Source organism: Mobula birostris, chromosome 5, assembly GCF_030028105.1.
Source record: "Mobula birostris isolate sMobBir1 chromosome 5, sMobBir1.hap1, whole genome shotgun sequence".
Lineage (NCBI taxonomy): Eukaryota > Metazoa > Chordata > Chondrichthyes > Myliobatiformes > Myliobatidae > Mobula > Mobula birostris.
The window spans coordinates 2,407,547-2,425,700 of record NC_092374.1 but is presented as its reverse complement, the minus strand read 5'-3'; the positions used below and the strand labels follow the sequence as shown (position 1 = coordinate 2,425,700).

At 44.8% G+C, this 18,154-nt stretch overlaps 1 protein-coding gene across 3 annotated transcripts in view; it reads right to left on the bottom strand.

The window, feature by feature from the left end:
• LOC140197166 (ribonuclease T2-like) overlaps positions 1-18,154 on the bottom strand; it is a 68,532-nt gene that overhangs the window by 26,626 nt on the left and 23,752 nt on the right. For 2 of the 3 annotated variants that reach the window (XM_072257039.1, XM_072257038.1), the window contains exons 8-10: positions 11,649-11,693; positions 10,390-10,425; positions 8,215-8,259 (exon numbers count right to left, since the gene is read on the bottom strand). In XM_072257039.1, coding sequence (XP_072113140.1) covers positions 8,215-8,259; positions 10,390-10,425; positions 11,649-11,693 — 126 coding nt within the window. The remainder of the gene's footprint in view (positions 1-8,214; positions 8,260-10,389; positions 10,426-11,648; positions 11,694-18,154) is intronic. The other variant, XM_072257040.1, reaches the window with a different exon arrangement.

Genomic DNA, 18,154 nt, shown 5'->3' with positions numbered 1-18,154 from the left:
GCATGCATCACCACACAGAACTGACTGTTAAACAGACTTAGTTGAGGGTGGAACAAGTCTGGATGCACAGTGTTCTGGAGTTTCGAGGAAATCTTAATAGTGTTGATTACTGATTTAATTAGTTCAGCAGAACATTGTGGGCTGAAGCAGGGCCTGTTCTGTACCCTTCTAAGTTCTGTAAAATATTTTCGACTCCTGCCAGCACTATTTCCTATGGTCACCCTCCTTCCTGCCACCCTTTCCCTATTCATTCCCCCTTTAACCTGCTCTGCTCCAGAGTTGAAAATGACTTCTCTAGGCTTGTCCCATAAAGCCTGAAGGATAGTAGAGAATACTAGTAGAGGAAACGTGAACCTGGAGTCGGAGGAGGTAACTAATGAATACTTTGCTTCAGTATTCACAGCTGAAGTTTGTGAAGACAATGTAGAACAGACAGAGACACTTGAATATGTCAATGTTAAGAAAAATGACAAATAACAATGGACCCAGCACTGATCCCCGTGGCACACCACTAGTCACAGGCCTCCACTCTGAGAAGCAATTCTCTACCACCACTCTTTGGCTTCTTCCATTGAGCCAATGTCTAATCCAATTTACCACTTCTCCATGAATACCTAGCGACTGAATTTTCCTAACTAACCTCCCATGCGGGACCTTGTCAAAGGCCTTACTGAAGTCCATGTAGACAATATCCACTGCCTTCCCTTCATCCACTTTCCTGGTAACCTCCTCGAAAAACTCCAATAGATTGGTCAAACATGACCTACCACGCACAAAGCCATGTTGACTCCCCCTAATATGTCCCTGTCTATCCAAATGCTTGTAGATTCTGTCTCTTAGTGCTCCCTCCAATAACTCACCCACTACCGACGTCAAACTTACTGGCCTATAATTTCCCAGATTACTTTTTGATCCTTTATTAAACAACGGAACAATATGTGCCATTCTTCAATCCTCCGGCACCTTACCCGTGGACACCAACATTTTAAATATATCTGCCAGGGCCCCTGCAATTTCAACGCTAGTCTCCTTCAAGGTCCGAGGGAATACCCTGTCAGGTCCTGGGGATTTAACCACTTTAATTTGCCTCAAGATAGCAAGCACCTCCTCCTTTTCAATCTGTACGGTTTCCATGATCTCAGTACTTGTTTCCCTTAACTCCATAGACTTCATGTCAGTTTCCCTAGTAAATACAGACGCAAAAAACCCATTTACGATCTCCCCCATTTCTTTTGGTTCTGCACATAGTCGACCACTCTGATCTTCAAGAGGACCAATTTTATCCCTTACAATCCTCTTACTCTTAATATACCTGTAAAAGATCTTTGGATTATCCTTCACTTTGACTGCCAAGGCAACCTCATGTCTTCTTTTAGCCCTCCTGATTTCCTCCTTAAGTATTTTCTTGCACTTCTTATACTCCTCAAGCACCTGATTTACTCCCTGTTTCCTATACATTTCATACAACTCTCTCTTCTTCTTAATCAAAGTTGCAATATCCCTTGAGAACCAAGGTACCTTATTCCTATTCACTGTGTCTATAATTTCCACATCCTCTCTTTGGCTTTTATGTTGGTTTTGACTTCTCTTGTTAGCCACAGTTGTGTCATCTTGCTTTTAGAATATTTCTTCCTCTTTGGGACGTATATATCCTGTGCCTTCAGCATTGCTTCCAGAAGTTCCAGCCATTGCTGCTCTGCTGTCATCCATGCCAGTGTTATTTTCCAATCAATTCTTGTCAGCTCCTCTCTCATGTCTCTGTAATTCCCCTTACTCCACTGTAATACTGATATATTTGACTTTAGCTTCTCCTCCTCAAAATCCAGGGTGAATTCGATCATATTATAATCAGTTTTCCCCTAACAAGTTATTTCAAGTGTTCTATTCATTGCACAACACCCAATCCCACAGTAGCTGATGCCCTCGAGGGCTCTACCACAAGCTGCTCTAAAAAGCCATCTTGAAGGCTTTCTTGAAACAGCTCCTCCTGGAATCCTGCTTCAACCTGATTTTCCCAATCAACCTGCATATTGACATCCCCCATGACTGTTGTAACACTGCCCTTTTGGCATGCATTGTAATTTGTAGTCCACATCCTTACCACTGGTTGGGGGTCTGTATATAACTCCCATCAGGGGCTTTTTACCCTTGCAGTTCCTCAGCTCTATCCACAATGATTCAACACTTTCTGACCCTATGCCACCTCTTTCTAATGATCTGATTTTAATTTTTTAACAAAAAGATCAACGCCAGCCCCTCTGATTTCCTGCCTGTCCTTTGGAAGTAACTGTCCTTGGACATTAAGCTCTCAGCTTTCAACCTCTTTCACCAATGATTCAGTGATGCCTACAACATTGTATATGTCAATCTGTAACTGTGCTGCAAGTTCATCTACTTTATTCTGTACACTGCACGCATTCAAATATAACACTTTCAGTCCTATGTTCACCCTTTTGCTTCTGTCCACTTTTTATGTTGCATCTCAACCTGCTGAAGAGTATCCAAAGCATCTACATGAAGACCAGGAGGATGGGTAGAGTGAGGGTCAGAGTGATCTGGAACAAAGGGGGAAGTGTGCTTGGAGTTGGGGCAGGAAGGTGAGCTCCTCAATGAATGTTGTGCTTCTGTATTTATCAGTGAGAGGGACTTTGACAAATGTGAGGTCGATGTAGAACAGGCTGATATGCTGGCACATGTTGACATTAAGAAAGGGGACGTGCTAGAACTTTTGAAAAACATTAGGGAAGGTATATGCCTGGGCCTGATGGGATGTACCCCAGTTTACTGTGAGAAGCAAGGGAGACAGTGCTGTACACTTGGCAGTGGTCTTTTCGTTGTCACTGTCCACAGGAGTAGTGCCAAAGGTTTTGAAGGTGATAAATGAAATTCTTTTCTTCAAGAAAGGTAACAGGGATAACCTTGAGAATGATAGACCAGCGGGTTTTATTTCAGTGGTGGGCAAGCTTTTGGAGAAGATTATTACACACAGGATTTGCAAGCATTTGGAGAAGTATAGTCTGATTAGGGATGGCCAACATGGCTTTGTGAGGGGCAGGTTGTGCCTCACAAGCCTGATTAAATTCCTCGAGGAAGTGAGAAAACATATTGATGAAGTCAGAGTGGTTTACGTGGTGTATGTGGATTACAGCAAGGCATTTGACAAGGTTCCCAGTGGTAGGCTCATTCAGGAAGTTAGGAGGCATGGGATCTGGGAAACCCGGCTATTTGGATTTGTCTGCAGAAGACAGAGAGTGGTAGTGAATGGAGTGTATTCTGTCTTGTGAAGGGAGATTGATCATGTTCATCAGGAATCTGTCCTGGGACCTCTGCTTTTAGTGATTTATATAAATGACTTGGATGAGGAACTGGGTTAGTAAGTTTGCAGATAAGATGAAGCTAGGTGTTGTTGTGGATAGTGTAAAAGGTTACAACGAGACACTTCCTAAGGTTGTCATAGCCTGGGGTGGTAGTGGGGATAAGCTTCCACTACCTATAAAGTACTCCAAATGTCCTGCAACTCTAACAGCCCCTGACGACCAAGACCAACTCTTGGCCTTCACATGTGGCTTAGCTACTAGGCCCAGCAGAACTGTTTCTACTGACAAGAGAAGGGGCAAAAATGGACCATTGGCGCCTCAAAACCAGTTGCTTTGGGCAGGTGGGGCTCATCAGCCTTGGACAGCAGCCTGTCTAGGAGAAGGAAAACTCTGATTTTAAACCCCCGCTGCCTTGCGGCCCTACCCACCTATAGGAAAGGTTTCAGGAGTAAACCCCGAGGAAGAGATCCAGAGCCGGGGTACCTAAGGCAGTTTGATGTTGTTTACAACTTCACTCTGGCAACCTCTGCGATGACACTGGTGCCAAACTGTATCAGCACTTGCCCTTCCCTTGGACTACATCAGTGACATGGAGAGGGAGAACCTGCTGCATGGGCAACAGCCGGTTCTTCAAATCTTCCCACCAAGGGAGAGGACACAGTCCACCAGAGGCGTAAACCCATGATCCACTGGGATCGATGGCTGCCTACTACAAGAAGACATTGATAAGATGCAGAGCTGGGCTGAGAAGTGTCGGATGGAGTTCAGTCCATAAACATGTAAAGTGATGCACTTTAGAAGGTTGAACTTTAAGGCAGAATACAGGGTAATGTCCACAGATCCCTGAAAGTTGCCTCACGGGTGGATAGGGTAGTTATGAAAGCTTATGGGGTGTTAGCTTTCATGAGTCGAGGGATAGAGTTTAAGAGTCGCGATGTAATGATGCAGCTCTATAAAACTCTGGTTAGGCCACACTTGGAATACTGTGTCCAGTTCTGGTCGCCTCACTATAGGAAGGATGTGGAAGCATTGGAAAGGGTACAGAGGAGATTTACCAGGATGCTGCCTGGTTTAGAGAGTATGCATTATGATCAGAGATTAAGGGAGCTAGGACTTTACTCTTTGGAGAGAAGTATAGTCACTGTCTTGCCTTCTTTATAACTGCATCGATATGTTGGGACCAGGTTAGGTCCTCAGAGATCTTGACACCCAGAAACTTGGAACTGCTCACTCTCTCCACTTCTGATCCCTCTTTGAGGATTGGTATGTGTTCCTTCATCTTACCTTCCTGAAGTCCACAATCAGCTCTTTCATCTTACTGATGTTGAGTACAAGGTTGTTGCTGTGACACCACTTCACTAGTTGGCATATCTCACTCCTGTACGCCCTCTTGTCACCACCTGAGATTCTATCAACAATGGTTGTATCGTCAGCAAATTTATAGGTGGTATTAGACCTATGCCAAGCCACATAATCATGGGTATAGTGAGAGTAGATCAGTAGGCTAAGCACACACCTCTTCAGTGTACCAGTGTTGATCGTCAGTGAGGAGGAGATATTATCACCAATCCGCACAGATTGTGCTCTTCCAGTTAAGAAGTCAAGGATCCAATTACTGAGGGAGGTACAGACGCCCAAGTTCTGTAACTTATCAATGAGGATTGTAGGAATGATGGTGTTAAATGCTGAGCTATAGTCAATGAACAGCATCCTGATTTACATGTTTGTATTGTCCAGGTGGTCTAAGGCCATGTGAAGAACCATTGAGATTGTGTCTGCCGTTGATCTACTGTGGTGATAGGCAAATTGCAGTGGGTCCAGGTCCTTGCTGAGGCAGGAGTTCAGTCTAGTCATGACCAACCTCTCAAAGCATTTCAACCCTGTAGATGTGAGTGCTACTGGGTGATAGTCGTTAAGGCAGATCACATTATTCTCCTAAGGTACTGGTAAAATTGTTGCCTTTTTTGAAGCAAGTGGGACCTTCCGCCCCTAGCAGTAAGAGGTAGAAAATGTCCTTGAATACTCCCGCCAATTGGTTGGCACAGGTTTTCAGAGCCTCACCAGGTACTCCATCGGGACCTTCCAACTTGCGAGGGTCACCCTCTTTAAAGACATCCTAACATCGGCCTCCGAGACAGAGATCACAGTGTTACCGGGTGCAGCAGGGATCTTCACAGATGTAGTTATATTCTCCCTTTCAAAGTGGGCATAGAAGGCATAGAGTTCATCTTGTAGTGAAGCATCGCTGCCATTCATGCTATTGGGTTTCGCTTTGTAGGAAGTAATGTCTTGCAGTTCCTGCCAGAGTCGTCGTACATCCGATATCGCCTCCAACCTCATTTGAAATAGTTCCATCACCCTTGAAATAGCCCTCTGCAAGTCATACCTGGTTTTCTGGTACAGACCTGGGTTGTCAGCTTTGAACACCTCAGATCGAGCCCTCAGCAGACAACGTAGCTCCTGGTTCATCCATGGCTTTTGGAGGGTTTAATGGAGATTTATAAGGTAGCTTGTTTCATCTTGCCTGGAGCATTCTGATGGGTGAGATGGTGGAAGCAGATGCAATAGTGATGTTTCAGAGACATTTTGACAGGGAACGGACACAAACCACATTCAGGCAGGTGGGATTAGTTTGAATCGGTCAGCACAGACCTGGTGGCTGGGGAGTCTGTTTCTCTGCTGGACTGTTCTATGTTCCACTAACTTTTTTTTTAACCAGAGTTAATTTGCTTCAGCTGTTCACTCTCAATACATCTGCAGCTCTCCATTATCATTTGTTTGATTTCTTGCCAATTCATAAATCTCCAGTAGAATTGCTCCTGTCTCAGTCTGTTGAGGACTCTCATTAGGTTCAGCTAAAGCTTTCCTGCTGTAAATATACAAAGCTACTTGAATAATTGCATCTCAGGTCTCGTTCCTTATCTTCACCTTGGCATTCCTGGGGTCAAGATAAAACTAACCAAGTCTTTCTCCATAATTGAAGCTCAGACAACATCATGGAGAATCTCCTCTGTGCCCTCAAGGGTACGTTCCACCCCACCATCAGTGGATCAACAGGAGATGCTGCCTCATGAACACATCATCTGTCATTAAATATAGACCAGCATCTGGGCCATGCCACCTTCTCACAGCTACCACCAGACAGGGAGTACAGAACCCAGGGTATATCCTCTTCTCATTCTTACCTTGGGAAAGAGATTCAGAAACCTGAAGGCACACACTCTGTGATTCAGGAACAGCTTCTTCCCCTCTTAAATGGACATTGAATCCATCAACACTACCTCACTTTATTTAACATACATTATTTCTGTTGCTGCACTGTTTAAAATCTATTCAATATACATATATATATATATATATATATATATATACACTTATTGTAATTGATTGCTTGATTTATTTCTAGATTCTCATGTATTACATTGACCTGCTGCTGCTAAGTGAACAAATTTCACCACATATGCTGGTGACATGAAACCTGATCCTGATTCTGAAGTCCCACACCTCCAGGTTCAGGACAGCTACTTCCCCTTAACCATTCAGTTCTTCAACCAACTGGCATCATCTGAATTGCTACCTTAGCAAAGCAACAATGCTACTTTCGACTTGGGTTTTGTTCCAAATGTGTTCTTTCCTATAAAAATAGTACATGTTTTCCCTGTGAATGCTGTGAATCTGATGCTATGTGGCTATGATGCTGCTGTGGCTAAATTCTTCATCGCTCCTGTGCATACAGTACTTGTGCAGATGGCAATAAACTTGAATGTGACGGTCTCTATACACCCTGGGACCTACCAATCACACTGTCTTGGTCTCACTCATACTCCCAAAATGCAACAGCATTTCAATGCTATCTGCCATTTGTCAGCCCGTTCCCTGGCAGATATGGGAGATCAGGTAGCAGTCTAGTGACCCTGACAGCTTTGGCCATAGAAGCTGCATATTGTTGCACCACTTCAGACCGTGTCGATCATTTGGAGCACTGAGGACCATACAGGAGGGAGAAAATGTTACAGACAGGTGTTTCAGGGAGGTGGTCACACCCAAGGTTTGTCCAGGTAAGGAGGTGTTGACCGGTAGATTAGGATTCTCCTATGAACATCCCTTCGCTAATGGATATGCCACTTTGGATAATGTTGTGGGAGCAGCTTCTCGGGGAAATGACAGCATCACTTGGATCAGGGGCAACAAGACTGGCTCTGTTGTACAGCTGGGTAGGGCAGGGACTCAACATCACGTCCCTGCTCCTATACCCTAGATATAGGATAGCTATATAGACAGGAAAGGATCGGAGGGTTGTGGGCTGAGTGCAGGTTGGTGGGACTAGGTGAGAGTAGCGTTCCGCACGGACTAGAAGGGCCGAGATGGCCTGTTTCTGTGCTGTAATGGTTATATGGTTAAGGCAGATATTGATAGCAGGAGAATTGCAGGGATTATCGTTTGAAAAATAACACAGGGAAGGGCACACGGAAGATAACTTGGGGAGAGTGAACATAGATTTATGGAAGGGAAACTATGTTGACAAATCTGCTGGAATTTCAATGGGAACGAGCTCAGTTAATGTGGTATATTTGGGAGCAGATGGATTCCTGAGATGGCAGGTTTATCCTGTGAGGAGAGATGAAGCAGTCTGCGCATGTTCACTTTTCTGGAGGACAATGAGATGTGATCTCACAGAGACAGGAACATTCATTGTGGGAATCGGTAGGGTACATGTTGTGTGGAGGATGGAGACACACAAATATTCCTTCTCTTTGTAGGTAATGATTGTTCTGAGTTCTCCACTGGGAGGAGTTGGGAGTTCAGTCACGGAACAGAGTATACTGATGTCAGGGCTCAGCAGAGATCGGGATATCAACGGAAGCCAGGGCTACTTTATATTTAGGAGCATACTCACACATTGATACCTGTTACCATTTTTCCTACACCATTCAATCATACGCTGTGGGAAAAAAAGAGAAAAGAAAATGATGGCTACCAGGAGTGGACTAATACATAATTGAACATTGAACAGAGAAATCTTAGCTTGCTGAATCTTTTCTGAGAAAACATGATCCATACAGTATCTTGGTAAATCTCCACATCTTATCAATAATGAGGTTACCTGAATTGAACACAAAGATCTAATCAACATTTTATAGAGCTGCAATGTTACCTTGAGACTCTTGAACTCAATCCCCCAGCTAACGAAGGCCAACACACCATACATTTGTTAACCACACTATCAAGTTACATACCAAATTTGTGGGACCTATGGATTTAGACCCGAAGACCACTCTGTTTCTCCACACTGCTGAGAATCCTACCGTTGACTTTGTACTTCACTTTCAAGTTCGATCTTAATCTAAATGTGTCACTGCACACTTTTCCAGATCAAACTCTATCTGTGACTTTGCAGCCCAGTTCTGCATACTCTCTATATATGGTTGTAACTCGCAACACCTTCTGCAGTATCCACAATACCTCCAACCTTCGTGACATCTGCTAACTTACCAACCCACTCCTCCACTTCCTCTTCCAAGTCACTTATAAAATCACAAAGGGCAGGGTTTGCAGAACATATCCCTGTGGAGCACCAAACTCTAGGTACAATATACTACATCTACTACCACTCCCTGCCTTTTGTAGGGAAGCCAATTCCAAATCCATAGGGCCAAGTTTCACTGGATCCAATGCCTCCTGACTTACTGAATGAAATCTTGTCGAATGTCTCATTAAAACCATAGGCACCACATTCACCACTCTACTTTAATCAATTTGTTTTACCACCTCCTCAAAAGACCCAAACAGGTTTGTGAGGACCCTCACAAAGCCAAGCTGACTTTTTCTAATGTGACTATGCATTGCCAAATGACAATAAATCCTGTCCCTAAGAATCTCCAGTAGGTTGCCCACCACCGACGTAAGATTCATTGGTCTATAAATTCACAAGATTAACCCTTTCACCTATCTTGAAAAATGGAACACTTGTTATCCTCCAATCCTCTAATTACTACTCTTCTGGCCAGAAAGGAAGCAAGGATCATGGTGTCATGGTCCGGTCCAAGAAGTCTGCATTCCGGTTCACGGTCCGGTCCATTGGTCTGTTTATTCCAGGTTTTCCGGTTTACCATTGTTCTGTCGGGTGCTCTAATTGAGCCACATGATTCTCGTTTGGGCAGACACATAAATACCTCCAGAGACCAGGGCTTGGCTGCTGGATTATTCCTGTCAAAAGCCCCTGTCTGAATCCCTTTTCTGCCTTCGCTCCTGAAGCCTTGCCCTGCAACCCTTGCCTGAAGACGTGCCTGCAACCTTGCTTGTATCACTGTCAAGTTCTACTGCTGGAGCAAGACCGAAGCCATGCTGTGTCTAGATAAGAAACTGTCTATTGTTGTTTTGAACTGTCTCTGTGTCCACGCCTTCGCTAGGTAGGTCCAGCTGTTTGCCGCTACCTCGTGTTGGGAACCGTCTCATCGTGTTCAGCATTCTGCATATGAGTCCTGGCCCTACGTCCTGTTCCCAAGGAGGGGTCCCGGCTCTGTGTTCTGTGTTCCTGTCTCTCCCTAGACCAAATCAAGGCTTTGTGTTCTCACCCAGCCCGGTGCTGGAGTTCCCTCATCCTGTGCTGGAGTCTCTCGTCCTGTCCAAGAACCTCGTCTAGTCCAAGCCATGTCCAAGAACCTCGTCTAGTCCAAGCCATGTCCAAGAACCTCGTCTAGTCCAAGTCAAGGCTTTGTATTCTCGTCCTGTCCATGTGCCTCGTCCTGTGCAGGAGTTCCACACCCAGTCCTGTAGCCACGTCTTGTCCTCGCCTAGATCCAGGGTCTGAGCCCGAGTCAAGACCTAGGTTCTGGGTCCCTGTCCAGTCTCTGGCTTGGAGTCCTAGCCCAGGCCCGGTGTCCTTGTCTCGTCCAGGGCCTGTGTCCGTGTGCAGCGTCGTTTCTTCCTGACTCCCCTTGCACAGTCTCCTCGACTCCCTCTGCCCTTTGTCTCATCACCATATCACTTCCACTGCCCACCACTGCTGAATCCCAGACTCCTTCCTCATCAATCGAAGAGTGTGTGATTTTTTTCAGGAGAAGATACTCACTTTGTCACAACCTCCGGGAGTTTCCTTGACTAATTGCTGTAAACAAAGAGGAAAGTGAAGGTTACTGGAGTGGACTGACCCAAGTGATGCCAGCAGGACTGGGGGATTTATGAAGTCCCTTTAGAAACGAGGGGAGATGATAAACTACAGAATCTTGCAGATGGTGCCAATTTCTCCTGGAGGAACAAGTCTCACGTTCACCCACCTTCTGGATAACGAATAACACAACACCACTCTGCCCATCTGGTCTGTTTTGGTGGAGCTCTTTGTTTTGTCTCACTCCCCGCTTCCCACAGTGCTGTAATGATTTCCCAACCCAGGATCACTCCAGTTCTTTTTCAACTTTCCTGTGATTGTCTCCCATCTCCTTTCATGCAGCAATCCCAGACTCTGGCCAAACGTCCTCTGCTCCTGCCAACTCCCTTCACGTGTCACCCTCCCTGGTGCTGCTCTCTACCTGTTCAATCTCCTTTTAATCTGCTCTGCTCCAGGGATCAACATGCTTTCTCCAGGCTCTTCCCATGAAGCCTCTCAACCCTGGTACTGTTCCCGGAAATCCATGGTCTCCATCTCCTGAGGGAGGCAGCTTCCCAATTTAAATATGATCATTGTCGGATGCCTATTATTATTTTCTACGTGCCCTGTTCCCTCTTCCCTCTTCCTTAATTGGAGCTTCCAGCATTTCCCCAGCATTTATGTCAGGTTAATTGTTCTGTATTTCCTTGCTGTCCTTCTCACAAACTCTGGCATCTACTTGTGGTCTTCTCACATGGGGAAGTGTTCCACAATCTGTGGGAATTTGAAAGGTGAAAGCAGTGCATTCACAGAGCTCCTCCTTCAAATCCCTGAGATACAGATCACCAGAGGAGTTATTTCTCTGGAAAACCCTATTTCTTGATCAGTCTTACCACTGCCCTCAAAAAAAGCATCACAGAGAAACCAGGAAATTATAGGCCAGTGAGCATACAGTATTTGCCCTGTGAGGAGAGCTGAAGCAGTCAGCACATGTTCACTCTTGTGGAGGGCAATGAGGTGCGATCTCACAGAGACAGGGACATTCATGATGGGACTGGGCAGGGTACATCTTGTGTAAAGGATGGAGATAAGAATATATTCCTTCTCCTTGCAAGTAGTGAATGTTCTGAGCTCTCCACTGGGAGGAGTTGGGAACTCAGTCACCAAGTGTTCTGACATCATGGGTCAGCAGAGTTCTGAATCAGAGGCTAGCCGCTTGCTTTTATATTCAGGACCATACTTACGTATTCCTTTACTTCTCCTTTTTCTCTTAAGCAACTTGAAATTCTCTGTGAATAAAGAGAAAGGAAAGTGAAGGGTAGCAGGAGAGCTGCATCACTGCATGGGACGGAAAGGAAGGCGCTACAATGTCTAATCAAAGCTACCCAATGCATGACTGCAATAATTTCCCCTGGGATCAATAAAGTATGACTATGACTATGATTGTCTGTGGAATTCGTCACCACAGACAGCAATGGAGGCCAGGTCAATAGGCATATTTAAAGCAAAGGCTGATAGGTTCTTGATTGGGAAGGGTATCAAGGTTTACAAGGAAAAGGCAGGAGAATGGGGTTAAGAGAGACAATAGACCGGCCATGATGGACTGAATGGCCCAATTCTCTCCTATGTCTTATGGACTGAAAGCAGTGCAAGTGAATCACTGCTTCATCTGGAAGGATCATTTGTATCTCTGGATGGTGGGAAGGGAAGAGGTGAAAGGACTATCAGGAAACAAGTACACGGAAACCTGGACATCAAGGGATATTGAGGGCTGGATAAAGAGATAAAAACGAAGCCTGAAATAGGAATCATGGGAGGTCTGCCAAATGTGTAAAACGTGGAGTGAAGTGATTAAAAAGGAAATGAGGAAGACAAAGAGGGGTCACAATAAATCAATGGCAGACAAGACTAAGTTAAATCAAAAGGCGTATTATGTATATCAGGGGCAAAAAAAAAGTCCAGGGAATGAGTAGAGTCCATCAGGGACAACATGGGCAATCTGGGCTTGGAGTCAGAAGATGCAGGAGAATCCCAAATGAATACGTTTCATCAGTGTTCACAGATGAAATGAAGTTAGAGGATTCAGGGAAAAAGAAGGTGGAAGTGTAGTTTCAATCCCAGGAACGAATGCTCCTTCTGTCAGATGTGGGAATTCGGGGTACCTGACAGTTTCCCTGATGACTATATTTGCAGAAAATACACCCAACTTCAGCACCTGATTGACCAGGTCAAGGAGTTGGAGATGGAGATGGGTGTACTCAGAATTATTCGGGAGGCTGAAGATTTGGAGGTGAGACTTTTGAAGAGGTGGTCAGTACAGTAGATGGATGACCACTGGGAGAGGTAAGGGGATTAAGAAGCCAGTGCAAGGTTCCCCTGTGGCCATTCCCCACAGCAACAAGGATACCCGTTTGGATACTGCTACGGGGGATGACCCATCAGATCATGGCAGCAGGAGCCAGGCTGGGGGCACTGTGCTAGCTCTGAGTCTTGACAGGGAAGGGTAAAGTCAGGCAGTGTGATAGTTACAGGGTGCTCAGTAGTTAGGGGACGGAAAGAAGATCCTATGGCCGCAAAAGAGACACCAGGATGGTGTGTTGCCTTCTGGGTGCTAGAGTCCATGATGTATAGTCATAGTCATAGTCATACTTTATTGATCCCAGGGGAAATTGGATGGTGTGTTGCCTTCTGGGTGCTAGGGTCCATGATGTATCAGAGTGGCTATAGGATATTCTCAAGGGGCAGGGGGAGCAGCCAGAGTTCGTGGTACATTTTGGCACCAATGACATAGGCAGAAAAGGGGAAGAGGTCCTACACAGTGAGTATATAGAGTTAGGCTGAAGAGAAGGACCTCCAAGGTAGTAATCTCCGGATTACTGCCTGTGCCACTGGTTAGTGCAGGTAGGAATGGGTGATAGCACGGATGAATGAGTGGCTGAGGAGATGGTGCAGGGGACAGGGTTTCAAGTTCTTGGATCATTGGAACCTTTTCTGAGGAAGGAATGGCCTAAACAAGAGGGACAGGTTGCACCTGCATTGGAGGGGAACTAATATCCTGGCCAGGAGGCAGGAGGCTGGGAACCAGAGTCCCCGGTCAGTAAGGGAAGGATCAGGCCAGAAGGTAGACGTCAGGAAAAGGTTTAAAAGGCAGAATTGAAATAATGGATCAGAGAGTTTGCAGTGTGTTTATTTTAATACTAGGAGTATTATGGGTAAGGGTGATGAACTTAGAGCATAGATCAGTAAATGGAAATACAACATTGTAGCCATTACTGAAACTTGGCTGAGAGAGGGGCAGGAATGAGTGATGAATGCCCCAGGTTTTGAAATTTTAGAAAAGATAGAGGAGGAGGCAAAGGTAGGGGGTTAGAATTGCACGACTAATCAGGGACAATATCACAGCTGCACCCGGAGGAGACATAATGGAGGGGTCAGACACTGAGTCCATTTGGATGAACTCAGGAAATGGAAGAGTGCAATCACACTGATGGGGTTGTACTACAGACCCCTGAATAGCCACCAGGACATTGGGGAACAGAGAAATAATCAGATTAAGGAAACGTGTAAAAACAATCAGGTTTTTGTCATGGGGGATTACAACTTCCCTAATATAAATTAGGACCCTCTTAGTGCAAGGGGTTCAGAAGGGGCAGAATTTGTTAAGTGTATCCATGAAGGTTTCTTAAATCAGTTTGTGGATGATCCAACGAGAGGAGGTGCCATACTGGACCTGGTAACACACACAAAACGCTGGAGGAGTTCCTCAGATTTCCAGCATCTGCAGATTTTCTCTTGTTTGTGTACTGGACCCGGTGTTGGGTAATCAGCCTTTCAGTGACCACAACTCCTTAACCTTCAGGATAGCTACAGATAAAGAAGAAGAAAGCCCTTAACTCCGAGTGGAGTCATCGGGACGCCGTCGTGATGGCGTTTTTTTAGCAGGCTTTCTTATTTTTATGAGGCCGAGTTGCTAGCTCGAAACTCAACCCAGCATGGATAGAAAGGGTGCAAGGGAGCCGGCTGGATTCGAACTTGGGAGCCTTCACTCCGAAATCCGACGCTGATACCACTACGTCACCAGCTGGCAATAGCTACAGATAAGGGGAGGTATATTCCTTGTGGGAGAGTCTTAAATTGGAATAGGGCAAATTACGAGGGCATTAGGCAGGAACAAAGAAGCGTTAATTCAGAACACCTATTCTTTGGCAAGTCCACATCAGACATGTGGATGATCAATTGCATAGAGAACAGGAAAGGCATGTTCCTGTTAGATGGGTGAAGATGGAAAGTTAAAAAAACATTGGATGTCCAGTGAGGTGATGAATTTAAAAAAGAATATAAAGAAAAAGCATGTACATCTTTGGAAGTCAGGATCAAACAAAACACATGAGTATAAAGAAGACAGAAAAGAACGAAAGAAGAGTATTAGGAAAGCCAGGAGGGGCTATGAAAAGTCCTTGACAAGGAGGATTCAGGTAAATACCAAGACACAAGAGTAAAAGGATAACGAGGGAGAGGGTGGGATCACTCAAGGATTAAAGGGGAAACATTTGCTTGGATGCAGAGAATGTGAGTGAGGTACTTAATGAGTACCTTGCTTCAATATTTACCAAGGAAAAGGATAGGGAGGAGCAGGAGATCATTGCTGAGTGTATAAATACGTTAGGGCATTTAGAGGTCAAGGAGGAGGAAATGTTGGGCCTCCGACTGAGTATTAAGGTAGATAAGTCCCCAAGGCCTGACCAGATTTATTCCAGGCTATTGAAGAGAGCAAGAGACGAGACTGCTGGGCCCGTGATCAGTATTTTCATGTCCTCTCTAGCCACAAGCAAGGTCCCAGAGGACAAGCGAGAGGCTAATGTTGAACCTCTATTTAAGAAGAGAACAAGGGAAAATCCTGAGAACAATAGACCGGTGAGTCTCACGTCAGTTGTAGGGAAATTGGTGGAGAAAATTCTTAGGGATACAATATATGAGAATTTGGAAACCCCTGGTCTAATTATGGAGAGACAGCATGGGTTTGTGTGTGTCAGGTCATGTCTTACCACTTAGTTGAGATTTTGACAAGGTGACAAGACAGACTGATAGGGATAGAATTACCAAGATTGGTGGAGTAGTGGAAGGAGTAGAACACTGGCAAAGAATACAGCACAATATTGATCAGTTGCAGATATGGATTGAGAAACGGCAGATAGAGTCGAACCGAAAGAAACGTGAGGTGTTGCTCTTCGAAAGGGCAAATGCAAGAAGAGAGGCCATGGCTGAATCATGGCAGAAGGATGGGTGTAGATGAGAGCTGAATGTCCAAGGTTACATGTTGTATCGGAGGGATAGGAAGGTAGCAAACGGGGTGGCAGGACTTTGCTGGTAAAGAATGGCATCAACTCAGAAGAAAGATGTGACATAGGATCTGAAGATTTTCAATCCTTGTGGGTTGAAACAGGACCCTGATGCCAGTTACATACAGACCTCCCAACAGTGGCTGGGAGGTGGATCACAGATTACAACAGGAAATACAAAGGGCATATCAAAAGGGCAATGTTATGATAGTCATGGGAGATTTTAACTTGAAGGTCGATTGGGAAAATCAGGTTGGTAATGGATCTCAACAGAGTGAGTTTGTTGAATGCCTATGAGATGGCCTTTTAGAGCAGTTTGTCATAGAGCCTATGAGGGAATCAGCTTTACTGGATTGGGTGTTATGTAAAAGAACCAGAGGCGCTTAGGGAGCTTAAGGTAACAGAACCCTTAGGAGACAATCTCAATATGACTGTTTAAATCTCTTTCAAATCTCTTACTAACTCTTCCTTCAGTTAGTCCTGACGAAGGGTCTCGGCCCGAAACGTTGACTGTACCTCTTCCTAGAGATGCTGCCTGTCCTGCTGCGTTCACCAGCAACTTTGATGTGTGTTGCATGACTGTTTAACTTGAAAGTTGATAGGGAGAAAGTAAAGTCTGATGTAGCAGTATTTCATTGGAGTAAGGGAAATTACAGTGGTATAAGAGAGGAATTGGCCAAAGTAAATTGGAAGGAGCTGCCAGCAGGGATGTCAGCAGAGCAACAATGGCGTGAGTTTCTGGGGAAAATGAGGAAGGTGCAGGACATATGTATTCTGAAAATGAAGAAATACTCAAATGGCAGAAATAGTACAACCACGGCTGACAAGAGAAGTCAAAGCTCATTAACAACAAAAGAGAGGGCATACAACAGAACTGAAAGACCTAAAAGTACATAGTCACCCGGGCCAGATGAACTGCACACTAGAGTCCTGAAAGAGGTAGTATTGGAGATTATGGCAGGATTAGAAATGATCTTTCAAAAATCATTGGATGATGCCAAGGACTGGAAAATTGCAAACGTCACTATGCTCTTTAAGAAAGGAGGAAGGCAGCAGAAAGGAAATTATAGACCAGTTAGCCTGACCTCAGTGGTTGGGAAGATGTTCGATTCAATTGCTAAGAACGAGGTGATGGAGTACCTGGTGATACAGGACAAGATAGGACAAAGTCAGCACGGTTTCCTTAAGGGAAAATCCTACCTGATGAACCTGTTGGAATTATTTGAGGAGATTATAGGTAGGATAGATAAAGGGGATGCTATGGATGTTGTATATTTGGACTTTCAGAAGGCTTTTGACAAGGTACCACACATGAGGCTGCTTGCAGGAAAGTTACTAACATTGTTAGAACATCGGCTGATTGGAAGAAGGTTGTGAGTGAGAATAAAAGGATCCTTGTCTGTTTCGCTGCCAGTGAGTGACTAGTGGTGTTCTGCAGGGGTCGATGTTGGCACCATTTCTTTTTATGCAGTATATAAATGATTCAGATGATGAAATAGATGGCTTTACTGCCAAGTTTTCAGATGATATGAAGATTGGTAAAGGGGCAGGTAGTGTTGAGGAAACAGGTAGGATGCAGAAGGACTTGGATTAGGAGAATGGGCAAGAAAGTGGCAAATGAATTACAATGTTGGAAGATGCATGGTCATGCACTTTGGTTGTAGAAATAAATGTGTGGACTATGTTCTAAACGGGGAGAAAATCCAAAACTCTGAGATGCAAAGGGACTTGGCAATCCTTGTGCAGAATGTCCTGAAGGTTAACTTGCAGATTAACTTCCTCACCGGTGGTGAGGAAGACAAATGCAATGACAGCATTTCTTTCAAGTGGTCTAGAATATAAGAGCAGGGATGTGATATTGAGACTTTATAAGGCACTGCTGAGGTCTCACCTTGAGTATTGTGAACATTTTTCGGCTCCTCATCTTAGAAGAGATGTGTTGACATTGGAGAGGGTCCAGAGGAGGTTCACAAGGATGATTCAAGGAATGAAAGGGTTATCATACGAGGAACGTTTGGTGGCTCTGGGTCTGTACTTGCTGGAATTCAGAAGGATGAGGGACGATCTCATTGAAACCTTTCTAATGTTGAAAGGCCTAGACAGAGTAGATGTGGAAAGGATATTTCCCTTGGTGGGAGAGTCCAGGAGAAGAGGGCACAGCCCCAGGATAGAGGGGCGCCCTTTCAAAACAGAGATGGGGAGAAATTTCTTTAGCCAGAAGGTGGTGAATTTATGGAATTTGTTACCATGTGCAGCTGTAGAGAGCTTAAGGTAAAGAAACCCCTAGGAGTATGTGATCATAATATGACAGAATTTACCCTGCAATTTGAGAAGGAGAAGACAGTCAGAAATATCAGTACAACAATGGTGTAAAGGGAAATACAGAGAGAGGAGCTGACCGAAATTGTTTG